The sequence below is a fragment of the Aplysia californica genome, unplaced genomic scaffold (assembly GCF_000002075.1).
Source record: "Aplysia californica isolate F4 #8 unplaced genomic scaffold, AplCal3.0 scaffold00063, whole genome shotgun sequence".
Taxonomy (NCBI): Eukaryota; Metazoa; Mollusca; class Gastropoda; order Aplysiida; family Aplysiidae; genus Aplysia; species Aplysia californica.
Window position 1 is genome coordinate 1321017 of NW_004797333.1, and position 13838 is coordinate 1334854.

Sequence of the window (13838 nt, forward strand, 5' to 3'; positions counted from 1 at the left end):
GATGATGACGATGATGATGATGATGATGATGATGATGATGATGATGATGATGATGATGATGATGATGATGACTAAGAAACTATATAACGAGTACCCGATAACGAAAAAAGAAAACGTCAGCCAAAACAACAACCATTTCTCTGCATGAAGGCAGATTGGGGCGTAGGAGTGGCGCCCCTTCCCCCCCCCCCCACCCCCCACCCCGATTGCTCCTCTGCAGGTATGACTAAGAGTTCTTCACGTTTAGAATCACGCTTTTAACTGAAATGTTATCCGCTAATATCTACGTAAACCACGATCGACTTGCTAAGAAAGAAATCACGATTTTGTCGCGCAAGCAATTTGGGTGGCGGGAATACTGACCAATTATTCGATTATAGTATGGTATGGCAGTCTGCCCAGGAGTCTAGTAACGTGGATCAGATTATATACAACTGTCTGGCATCGTTGTAAAATCAAGTGCTCGTTGAAATAATATAATCGAAGAAATGAACATGTTTCCACCCTTTGGGCAATTTGCATAATTTTTGCTTGACTCAACATCTCTTATCTTTATTTAAGAACACCGTTTTTTTTGCTTTTTACAGAAAATGTTGATCAAAGGCACAAAGAAGTAAATTTTCAGTTTGCAAGAACATCAAACTATAGAAGACACAAAATTTGGCGGCCATTTCTCGCCAATTTTACTTCTGACACCCTGCAAACAACCCCACATATCTCGACCTCAATTCAAGATAGATTGGTGTACTTTTTATCAAAAGCTAGACAAAGGAACAGACTATGAGATGATACTAGTAACTCAATATGACCAAAACTTGACGAGTGCCTGATTCCCTCGTGTCGTGACACAATTACTACGTTAGTTCATCATAAAGGCAGAGGCTAGTTCTGGCCGTTTCAAACACGGATGAAGACTCGGCGTAATTATAGGTCTACCCCCTGCGGTTTCACGTTTTAGAAAAAGTGTTTATGTTTATGTCGGTGAAAACTGTCAAAACTCTCGGAGGAAGGCCGTGGGCGTCAACGTATGTTGTTCCAGTTGCTGTATGTCTGTGTAGCGTAGACCTATGCACTAATTATTTGTAATCTATTCACTGGTATACAGCAACTGAGCTGAAGTCTGTGATGAATCAGTGAGGCGCTTCGCTGTCGCACGCAGAAAACTCGAGTTTGATTCCCGGGTGGGGATAATTATTTTTTTAATGGAGCATCTCAGTCTGTTGTGATGGTGTATTCCTCGCAGATCAGATTGGCCCTGGTAGGCAGAGTTGGAAGCTCGCCCCCTAGATAATCTATTTTATTTCGATGGGGATGTACAAAGGGAAAAAAAATTAACATCAGTCAATCGTTAAGAGACCTCAGCAGGGGCCATCAACATCAGAAGTGTACACGGCTATTGCCATTTTAGCATTAACCATAACATATACTGCCTAAAGCAATTTAAAATAGACAGCTTTGAATTTTTTTTAAAAGACGAAGGGTCAAAATTCAAAGCTTAAGTAAAAACACCTTAGGTGTGGGAACAGTAGTTAAAAAGAAAAGTCGGAAAATAAAGCTAAAATAATAAGGCTGAAAAACAGGAATGGTCGGTAAAGGATAAAAGAGGGGGAGACATAGGAGAAAGGAGGTGGGGGTTGCCAAGTGGAATTAGTGAAAGGTTTATTGGAGATTTCCCTCTATCATTTTCGTGTCTGTCTCTTCAGAGCTGGTGTTGGCGTTGAAGGCTCCCGTGCTCTAATTTCTACGCCGTGATGATAGCTGCGTTTTAAGTCTCAGCAGGACCCATGTCGGTTTTCACGTTTGCCGTACTCGACATCACATGATGATGTTCCATCTGTCAGGCGGATCATTACGTGTCTAGACCCTTGTTCCTCTTTGTACCTGGCCCTTAGCTCCCTAGATTCCTTCATGTTCCCCTGTTAAAAGAGATCTACGACAATTTAAACGCGTACTAAATGTAGACAGAAGTGTATTCCGTACTTTTTCAGTAATAAAGAACTGTTTTGGATCAAATAAACACAATGAAAAGGCAGTAGAAAAATTAGGCTGTTCTAAATTCTTCGACTTTACTGAATGCTTTATGCGTTTAATTTGTTTTCACGGTATTCAAGGATCGTTGAGGTGGCTGCCTTGCGCTAGATTCCTTTTTGAATCCCGTTTCTGACTTATTCGTGCAATGAACTCTCTAAATGGTGTTATGGTATTTCGCAATACTCATGCCCGACACTCTGCTTTTTGTCGAAAACACTTTAAGAATTATAACTCACTTTCTCTTCACTATGTCTTACTGATACTTTGCATCAAGTCACTGGATAATCGGCGGGCGTTCTAGTGTGGTTTCTCTTTTTTGTCCTATAAAAAACTCTATAGATCTAGTTCTTATTCTTCCTCCTTTTCTTTGTGTGTTATTCTCTAGTAACACCTCCTATCGTCGAGACTTGTATGATCTTTGGGTTTCAAGTTCCATAAAACTATAACTAAACGCCACGTTCATTGTCCTTCATCGGGTGCGGGCAGTAAATAACTTCCTCTCTTCTCTGGTTCCTGTAAGGTAAACCCTACTACAAAGTATTATATAATTCTTAATTTTCCCTTGAAGCGGCATTTTAACGTTGACAGTATTACGCCAGCTCTACTGGTTGCTTTCGGTTAAACAGTCATGACTTAAAATTGGCCTGTGGTTGATTTAGAACTGAATGAATCTGTGGAAAAAAGACATATTGATCCTTTGTGAAGTTGGGTTTTTTTTTTCAAGAATATACGGAACTCAACTAATGGTTACAGGCTTCCCTGAACGTTGCTATGAAAGAGATTTTGTCACACACAGCAATACAACGAATTACGCATCAAGAGTTCTAGGACTGTTCAAAGATAGTGCGTCATTATCTCACCTGTACTCGGTATAGATCTAGTAAAGTAAGGACATCACTTTCTGCACAATAATGCAAATCATGCATCTCCCCCCCCCCTACCCATCCCCCGCCCCCGTGTTATTCCATATTTAACTGGACAGAATCTATTGCGTGGGGAGGGGGCGTTAAGATTTTCCAATGTGCTGCCTATGTTTCAACTATACCTTAAAAATTCGAACGAATGTTGCACGTACTGATGTCTCTCGAAGTCCAACCCCTCGTCCACGCCGTGGGAGATGGAAACAGGACAAAGTAGGGGATAGCTGGGTCTGGGTGAAGTACGGTGTGACTTTATGTCACTGAGGCGTTACGCTAGCCGTGAAAGCCGACCCGGGTCACCCCGAAACGTTGCTGGCCAACGGGGCTCTGGTGAAACTGCGACTGGCTTAGCAGGCCGGCAGTGGATTTTAATATTGCTCAAGAAAACATAAGGAGACACAAACGGACTGATCAAAACGGAAAACGACCTGGCGAGAAAAATGGACAACGATCAAGAAAAAATGAAAAAATAGGGACCTGGAACATTTGCAGCTTGACAAATAAAGAACCTGAGATAGTGGAGTTCATGAACCAGAACAAAATCTCCATCATGATCATACACCCTGACAAAGCAAAGGAAATATTGAATACAGACTTCATTTCTGAAAGACTCATCAAAATCAGCATTAGAGAGGGCAAAACGACTACAAACTACATTCAGGTGTATGCACCGGGCAACGACTCCTACTCAGACGAGGAAAAGAAAGGACTCTTTCTTCGAACAACTCTCGGACTTAATTAGCAACATCCCAGACGAGGAAGACCTTTATGTAATGGGAGACTTCAACGGAAGAGTCGGAGAGAGAAGAACACCGTGGACAAAACACCTGGGTCAACACAGTGACCACAGAACACCATGCAATTATAACGGCAACCATGAACTGAAACTGTGTGCAGAGCACGACCTATTCATCACCAACACCTTCTTCCAGCACAGAGCCTCTCAGATCTACACCTGGTACAGATGGAACAACATCATGGTCTCATCACAGATCGTCTTCATATTAACGAGAACACGAATGCGGATCACAATCACAGACTCAAGAGCCATCCCCAATGCATGCCTGGACACGGACCACAGGCCAATCATCACAACGTTGACCACCAAGAAAGAAAGAAAACCCAAAAAACATAAAAGACAGCAAGAGAGACTAAATATACATAAACTTGGAGATGATCAGGTGCAGGCTCTGATCAGAAGCACGTTAAATGAAAAACTAGGCTCTATCAACTCTACAATACTAACCGTAGAAAAAGCTTGGGATACCTTCAAAACAACTCTCCTGGACACAATGAAAGAAGTCTGTGGTACCAAGAAAACAAGAGGAAAACACAGAAAAGCAACAGCCTGGTGGAACAAAGAAGTTAAAGATGCTATCAAGGAAAAAAAGAGACTGTATAATGTATGGGTCAAGTCAAAAAACGAAGAGGACTACATTAAATATAGACTTGCAAGAAGACACAGTAAGAAAGTCGTTATAACATCAAAAGAAAAGTCATGGACACAGTATGGCGAAAAACTAAGTGAAACCTGCAAGACCTCACCAAGAGAGTTCTACAAGAAGGTAAAGACAATGGGAGTGAGAGACGAACCCTATGTACCCACCACTGTCATCAACAATACCAATGGAGAAGCTCTGCACGAAGAGAAAGAAATAATAAAAAGATGGGAAGAATATTTTCAAGAACTACTAAACCCATCAGGAGTCCAGGCACAAATCACACAGAGCTCCTTTACCGCCAACTACCATGAGCACTCAGAACCTACCATCCTGGAGAGTGAAGTGAGAGAAGCACTGAAGACTAGTCCAAAGAACAAGGCAGCTGGAGACGATGACGTCACAACCGAAGCCATCCTTGCATGCGGCGGAACCGGGATACATTGGCTTACAATCATTTTCCAGAAAGCATGGAAAGAAAGAAAAGTGCCAGCAGACTGGCAAAATGCGATAGTGGTGCCAATATGGAAGAAAAAGGGCAGCAAGAAAGACTGCAACACCTATAGAGGCATATCTCTTCTCAGCCATGCGGGGAAAATGTATGCAAAAATCCTAGAGCGACGTACTCGTGCAAAAACCGAATATCTTCTCAGTGACGCCCAATTTGGTTTTAGAAAAGGAAGAGGGTGCACTGATGCAATCTTTGCACTCCGACAACTGTGTGAGAGGGCTTTGGAATACGACAAAGATCTCCACCTCGTATTTGTGGATCAAGAAAAAGCCTTTGATCGAGTAAATAGAAACAAGCTATGGAAGATCTTAGAGCAGTACGACATCAAGGGACAACTGCTAGACAACATCAGGGCTATCTATGCCAACAGCAGAAGCGCTGTCCGAACTACCACTGGAACATCGGACTGGTTTCCAGTAACATCCGGAGTGAGACAGGGATGCAATCTCTCCCCTCTGCTCTTCGTGATCTACATGGACCAGATAACAAAAGAGGCCAACCCAGACCCAGAGGCACTCAACGAACTCATGTTTGCAGACGACCTGGCAATGATTAACAACAAGACTCAGCTACAGGAGCATATAAACCAACTAAATGCGAGCTGCGAAAAATATTACATGAAGATCAGAATAAGCAAGACCGAAGTCATGACAATTAGCAGGAGACCAGGCAAAGTGGATATCAACATCAATGGATCCCAACTAAAACAAAGAAGAGAATTCAAATACTTGGGCAGCATTTTCACAGAAAATGGAAAATTAGATCGAGAGATAGAGACTAGATGCCAGAGAGCCAACGCAGTCAGCTACCAACTGGGCCCTCTCCTGAAACATCCCAATATCCCCATGAGCACCAAGGCGAAGCTCATCAACGCCATTTTCCTTCCAACGCTCACATATCAGTGCCAGACATGGACTCTAACAAAAGCCCTAGAGAGGAAACTGGTCACATGCGAGATGAAATGCTTAAGAAGAGCGGTCAACAAAACAAGAAGAGACAAAATTAAAAATGAAGTCATAAGGGACACCGTGGGAGTGAATCTGTGGCAGACACCCTTAGAGCTCACGTGATGTCCCTCCTACAGGCCACACGACTTGCTGCACACAGACACCTGTGTCTCCCCGCGACACCCCAGGGTACAAGCGGAAGAAAAAAGTAAAGTAAGTACTGATGTCCACAGTTTTCCTACCTCAGTTAACAATGAGCCTAAACACGCACTGTTCTATCGAAATGTTCCCCTCCCCCTCCCCTCCCCCCACAAAAGCAAAGACAAAGAATGAAACTATGTCACCGATAGTATAAACAAAACATCCAGCATATTAAAATGAGTTTGCACAACATTGTTTTAAAGGTTGAAGGGTTATTCTGAAGTTTTGGCTAATAATTTTGTCATGAGATGTTGGAAAGCAATACTTTTTCTTTATGGGAAACGTGAAGTGGAATCTGTGGGCCCGTGTCAAAGACCGTCAAGGTTTAGTGTCACCGAAGATGACGGCCGCAGCAAGCTTTTAGTGGAAACAGAACAAGGAAAGTACATTACCTCTTAGCCTAAGCTCGTGAAAAATGTCTTTGCACGGCAATGTTGATGAAACGTTACCTGTGGATTGACTCTACAGGTTCTAGGTAAGTTTCATTCACAATGAGTGTGGAATGCCTCGGAACATGAATGGGGAGCCACGATTCCGTGTACGATTCGTCACTTCTTAGTGTTGCTGGGGGTATTTTTGTTTCTCAGAGGGGGCATTTGGTTTGATTGGGTTTGGCTTTCTTTTTTTTTGTTATACAGGTTAAAAAAAAGAAAACAATACTAAAAATATTATTATCCTTCGAGTTATGAACCAGTTGCGATAAGACTTGAACTATGAAGAGTTCTGAATTTTGAACAGCGTGTATTTTAAGAAATTACGTAAGACACATTCACTTTTTCTCGTAAATATCTTATCTAAATGTCTATAGGGTGAGCCTGTTTTTTTTTCTTCATTATGACTGGAGCCTTATACAAATATGGATGATAAGTAAATCAATAGCTACTTCTTCTTCTTCTTCTTCCATATGCTTTAAATCAAATATTTTATAACCGGCACTTGCAATTAAAGGCCAGGGAAGTAACAAGAACCCTTTTCGGTAGACAAGAACATTGGGAAGGGAGAACTATTTCTAGAGCATTGGCTTCATAGCAATCCCAGATTTGAGGTAACAGTTCCTATTTAATGCTGACCTTACACGGCATGGCAGACCTGCTTAATCCTATGGTTGTACAAGAATAAGAGCTCACATAACTGAGGGAATAACATGACCCCATAATGGTGTGGTGGCAAGAGTAGAATGTTCCGTAGCTCGTCTGATGAAACTTCCCAACACGGCGAAAAAAAACTTGTACTAGAATGCACTGATTATATAGTACGTGGGCGGTACAGTGCACTTTAACGGGAAATTCGTGCCGCCTTTCAGAAATCAAGGATCTGTCTGTCTCTCTGTGTGTCTCAGCCCGTCAGTCTGTCTGTATATCTATCTATCTATCTATCTTCTCCTCTCGCTCTCTCTCTCTCTCTCTCTCTCTCTCTCTCGCTCTCTCTCAATCTCTCTCGCTCTGTATGTGTGTGTGCGTGTGCGTGTGTGTATGTGTGTGTGTGTGTGTGTGTGTGTGTGTGTGTGTGTGTGTATGTGTGTGTGTGTGTTTGTGTGTATGTCTTTAACGGGAAATTCGTGCCGCCTTTCAGAAATCAAGGATCTGTCTGTCTCTCTGTGTGTCTCAGCCCGTCAGTCTGTCTGTATATCTATCTATCTATCTATCTTCTCCTCTCTCTCTCTCTCTCTCTCTCTCTCTCTCTCTCTCTCTCTCTCTCTCTCTCTCTCTGTCTCTTTCGCTCTCTCCCTCTGTGTGTGTGTGTGTGTGTGTGTGTGTGTGTGCGTGCGTGTGAGTGTCTGTCTGTCTGTCTGTCTGTCTGTCTGTCTACATGTGCGTGTGACTGTGTGTGTGTATTTCGTAATTGGTGTAGGGAGAATTGTTCAGAGCAACGAAAGCAGTTTGGATTGTGTTATTTGTCAGTACATGTGTACTTTGGGTGTTGAATTTCATGTATATAGAAAGCACTTGGTCTCCGGGCAGGACAATGTTTCTGTGGAAAGACAATCCTGGAAGGACATAAAAAACGTACCTGTCCCATACGTTAGCTTACAACTTCCGAATGTATGTCGAGGGCAAAGCCGAACGGGAAAAAGGATTTTTAAAATAAATAGTATTTGTTGTTGTTGTTGTTGTCGTCGTTGTTGCTGCTGTTGCTGCTGTTTTTGTTTTTTAAAGGAGAACACACTGCATAAAATGGGTTTAGAAGTATGCTCAGTTTTGCTGAGCAAGATGCTCTTTAAAATGTGAATCCAGATTAAGTGTACGAAGAACAATCAGTTGCCATAGTACTCCCTTTGCCCAGTTGTCGTTTTCCCATGGGTCTTATATCTTGGTCCAAGCGCTCCCCAGGTTCTTTGCTTACAGCACAACATTCATAAGAGCGCCACATATCCACATCATTATATTGTGGAACCTTCATTTACGCAAATAGTTGAAAATCCTTGCCACGTTTAAAAAAAAATAGACTAACTCTCTCATCGTCAGATAGCAAATACCGTTGCCAGAGCCTTCTGCCTTACAATGAATTCAATTCTGCGTTTGGACAGCTCTTAGTCACTATTTTTATTAGTTAAATGTCCGTGATTGTAAATATGGGCTATTTTTGATGGAAACTCTGAGTGAGGTCATTAGATGTTGAAGCAACAGTATGTTCTTCAGTGCTGTCTTCTTTTCAATTGTTCTTTTATAATTAAACAATTGTCTCTGGCGCTAAATGAATGTATAGTAAGCATTGTGTGGTACTGGGCATGAGGTAGATGGAATCTCAAGACACCAGCTTTACCTTTCCAATTTCCCTTTTAAACCTTTTCTAACTAGTCGCTCAATCCAGAAGAAACAGTCATCTGAGTGATTGCTCAGTTCACCCCAGACCATTGGCATTACAAAGTAAAAAGGGCATCGGGCTTCTTTTCCTTTACATCCAGTGTCGAAGATTTGTCCACAGGGATGGCAGCATACGCGTGGAGCCCAATTCTTTTCTTGGTCGTCAACTTTACAGCAAAAGTAAAGGTGATCGACATTTCAGTGACAAACTTGATATTCTTCTCCTTTGCAGGTTATTTCACCAAAAATACAATAATATAAAGAAATCATTGTCAGTATTGTTTACAACAATGACGAGGTATAACGGCAAATGGCTGAAAGTAAAATAAGATATAACTGGTTCTGAAACACCTTGTTTGCTGAATGAGACGTAAATGGTTACGTACTATGAATCAACAGAGGAAAAATTACACTATACCTTCTAAAAATGAAGCAAGTTTTTTAAAAATTACATCATAGAGCTAAAATTCACTTGCAACTTAAATTCCAACTGCCTTTTTTCTTGTCTTATTATGTTATGAAATACGAATAATATCGTTTAAAAAATTACCTGAACATCAAAAGCGAGTATCGTTTACGAATTTTATAAACCAAATTAACAGAAATTAACTTGTTTTAAGCCCGAAACCAATTCCGGGTAGATCGGTGTTTTCAGAAACAATAGCATTACATTTACCACTTTTGTTCGTTCTCACGCTGACTGATTATAGAATTGTGGACTGTTCTGTTTAAGATGAACTATTCCATAAACTGGAGTCCAAGCCGATTAAGAAGTTATTTACGGGAGACAAAGCCTCACAAAACTTAAACAATAGAAAAGTTTCAATAAAATGGATATGACTACCGTCTTTCGAAATATTTCTTTAGAAAAAAACAGGAAGGCCTTATTAAGTTTCAACCTTTGGAAAATAAGGTTATTGTTTTCGATTAACGAACAGTTATTATATCAATATTTTAGAAAAAATGCTGATCCTTGCAACCCAAAATAGCTCACTCAGATCAAAATCTTGTGTTTATATTATGTTGACTTGTCATTACTCCCCATTCCGTTTTTGTTGATGAAAAAGTGAAAAAAAATCTCGATTTAAAAAAAATCAAATTTGATTAAATTTGTCTCTTATGGGTACTTATTTTGACTTGTTTTCAACTTTCACATTTTCTCAAATTCCCAGTTTATTTTAAACGAATATGCACCATTTCTCATAGATGTTCTAACGACGATCGGAATTAGAAAATGGAAAAAGAAAACTTCAGAGATGTGCCCCAAACACATTTCATATATTTTTTTATTGGTGTGTCTCCGAAACCAACCATTTCAACGTTGACGACATGGTAAACGAATTCGTGACCTGCGTTCTGGATGCTACTTTTTTTCAAAACGAGGTCTCGTAAACGTACTTCTGGCTAGTGGGCTTTTGTTTGTGTGTTGTCTTGTTTTGTCTGGCTCTTTTCGTAGACCCTGCCTACAAGCTTAACTGCAGTGGTGTCGATGTCCTTTCTCTTAAATAAAACCCAACCATTATATGAGATTCTTCAAGTGCTCATGGGGAAACAAGAGGATTATCTATGCTCTAATCGTAATTGTGTCGACATTTTCCCCCCTGCTGCAATCCGACTATTCTGCCCTAGAGTGACGGGTTCGGTTTCTACCAAGGTCGTGCTACGATCTCTTGTTTCTCTAAGGAGCTGATTCTTGAGAGCGCCACCATCCAACGAACTGGTTTAAGAAAGCTGAGATACGTGATTGTGTGCTTATTTGTCAGAACTAGTGACATCCGACAACAGGAGACATATAGCCTTGTTCACGTGTCTTGATGTAACCCTGTGGACTGTCAGATCAGAGGTTAACGTTTGCTTTTCACTCTTCCAAGCTGCTACTTGATTCCATAATTTTATACAAGACCAGTGAGTCGAAGTTGAACTTTAGTAAACTAAGGTCTATATGCCTTTCCCTCACTCCCTATCCCCCGCTCTCTCTCCCTCCCTCCCCCTCTCTCTCTCTCTCTATGTGTGTCTTTGTCTCTCTCTTTTTCTCTCTCACTTTTTCTATTTCTCTCTCTTTCCCACTCTCTTCCTCACACATACCCTCTCTCTCCCTCTCTCTCTCTCTCCCTCACACACACTCTCTCTCTCGCTCTCTCTCTCTCTCTCTCTCTCTCTCTCTATCTCCCTCCCTCACTCATACTCTCTCCTTCACTCATACTCTTACCTCTCCCTCTCTCATTTTCTCTTTCTCTCTCTCTCCCTCATTCATTCATACTCTCTCTCTCCCTCACTCATACTCTCTCAATCTCCCTTCTGTTTACTTCTCTATTTATCTATACATTTTTATTTCCATTACTTACTCTCTCACCATTTACCTTTGCCTATCTGTTTCTCCTTCTTTTCGGTCTCTCTTTTCTGCCTCTCTCGGTCTCTCTGTCACCACCGTCTTCTCTACGCGACCAGCTGTATACATGTACATGTATCTTCATCCTCCTGGCCCCAGTGTTCACCTTTTCACCTCCTTCTATCTGATTGTCTTAACAAACTACAGAGTCAGGTGACGTCATGCGCACCTGGAAAAGACACCGACACCTTATACTCTGGAATGTTTGTTGACGTCCGCGTTTTCAGAACGTCGTCACTTGGACGTCTGGTAGCGGCATAACATAATCTTCCATTGGAACAAGTTATCATTATTATTATTGTTTTAATATGTTATTATTAGTATTATTATTATTACTATTGTTGTTGTTGTCGTTGTTACTGGTATCATTACTACTACTACTTTCTACTAATTTTACTACTACGAGACTACTATTTTTACTTAGTAGTAGTAGTAGTAGTAGTAGTAGTAGTAGTAGTAGTAGTAGTAGTAGTAGAAGTTGTTGTTGTTGTTGTTGTTGTTGTTGTTGCTGTTCTTGTTAATGTTGCTGTAATTGTGTTATTGTCATTACTAAGACAGCTTCTGCCGCTATTTTTTATTACTTTTTTTTTGTTTTTATCTTTACTAATCAACTATTATTAGTATTATTAATTCATCAAAGTTATTATATCATTATTTCGTAATTCGTATCTCTGCTTACGACCATCCCCATTACCAACATTATTATCTTTGTCATCAACATAATGGTCGTCATCATGATCATGATCATCGTCATTGTTTAAAAAGCAGAATAGGTTGGGATAGTCTTGGCTGATTTACAGACAAAAAGTGTAAATAAAAATGTTTCTTTTTTGTTTATTCTTGTTCGTGTTTTACGGCACTTGCAACACGATTGGGCCATTTAAATGATGGACAAAATGAAATGTAGTAGTTGTATCATTATCATCATCATCATCATCATCATAATCGTCATCATCATATTTACCATTATCATCATCATTATCATCATCATCATCATCATCACCATCGTCATCATCATCATCATTTCCTTGTCTTCCTCCTCCTGCTCTGTCTTCTTCTTCTTCTTCTTCTTCTTCTTCTTCTTCTTCTTCTTCTTCTTCTTCTTCTTCTTCTTCTCTCCCTCTTAATTCGCTCTCTCTCTCTCTCTCTCTCTCTCTCTCTCTCTCTCAATCTCTCTCTCTCTCTCTCTCTCTCTCTCTCTCTCTCTCTCTCTCTCTCTCTCTCTCTCTCTCTCCGTCTCTCTCTCTCCGTCTCTCTCTCTTTGCTTCTTTCACCCCTTTTGTCTGTTCGCCTTTCTTTACCCCCCACCCCCCCCCCCCCCGCCCCTTCCCCCGGTCACCTGCTTTCAGCTATAAGTTATAATAGTCTTTGTGGAAGGCTAGCAGAAGAAGTAACAAAGGCGAGGTTTAAGTGGTACAAGTGCGGGTTTAATGTTGGCAACGATGTCCTGCTAATGCACTGAGTGCACACGATAACAACACAGTACAGCCACAAACGAAATACAACAAGTTTGATATGTACAGCAAAACAGCAATGAGAAAGTAACAACATAATGACCATAATAAATATTTCTTTGGCTTATACAATAAAAACTATTTACAAAGCAAGTTTGTGTTCACTGATAGGTGTTCTATATGTTTTGTAATGGCATCACCAATGCTCATAAGGCTATTGTATTAGAAAGCTGACAAACAAATAAGCATTGCTAGACTGAGAATTGGATAACTAGGAAAACTGTAGCTACGATCAGAACGACGGAAAGAGGGGGAGAGGGAAGTATAGTTCATGACAACAATGAGGGCAGGAAAGAGGTGAAACAGATGTGTAACTTCATAGAAGCTCAAAAAGGTAATGAAAGCGCCTTTTAAGTTCGCCTCACTGTTAAAGGGCATTTATTCTACTCTTTCAACGAAAAGAGAAAGACTACCTGCCCAGGTAGACTAGTATCCGTCTTTGATGATGGAAAGTCGACCAATGATAAACACAAAACTGCTCCCAACGCCAACTGCGACTATCATAATATTATAAGCTTGCAATTCAACAGAAATGTAGGACACACTGTAAGTTCTGCTATAATCAACTATTCACGAGATTGCTATGACGTCTCTTCCAGACAGTTTATCGTGGCAGTTATAAAGGAAGGGGTTGGGGCTGTAGTTTTCAACTCTCCAAAAGAGAAGAAAATCAAGATAACCGACGGTAAATCTCGTTTAAACCTATTTATCACATTCGAAGCCACAGTGTCTACTGTGCTGCTGTTTAAACTGTTTTTATTCCCATGAAAATAAATCTCTCTTGGTATCATTTCTCATTGTTCCACTGAAAGACCTCCAATCCTTCAATTATTTAAGTTTCAGCACCTAAAGGCGTTATCAGATCTGATAATAACAGCTCAGACTGAAACCGTGTATCTATTTCTCAACAATTAACTCAAGAATGCTACGGAACAATATCCTTACAAGATTTTCCCGATAGCATTGATATGTCGGTGCATATAAATCACTATAAAAACTGCAAAGATCCTTATCCAGCTGGGTCCTGTGAGAAATGATTTTAGCCAGAATCTCTCTCCCTCTCTGTCTCTTCCCCCCCCCCA

At 40.7% G+C, this 13838-nt stretch overlaps 1 protein-coding gene across 1 annotated transcript; it reads left to right on the top strand.

Annotated features, from left to right (window-relative positions):
• Positions 1–3724: 3724 nt before the first annotated feature.
• LOC106011148 lies at positions 3725–10668 on the top strand. Its single transcript, XM_013079783.1, has 2 exons — positions 3725–4516; positions 10483–10668. The coding sequence occupies exons 1-2, from the start codon at positions 3725–3727 to the stop codon at positions 10666–10668; spliced, it is 978 nt and encodes a 325-aa protein (XP_012935237.1).
• The last annotated feature ends 3170 nt before the right edge of the window (positions 10669–13838 follow it).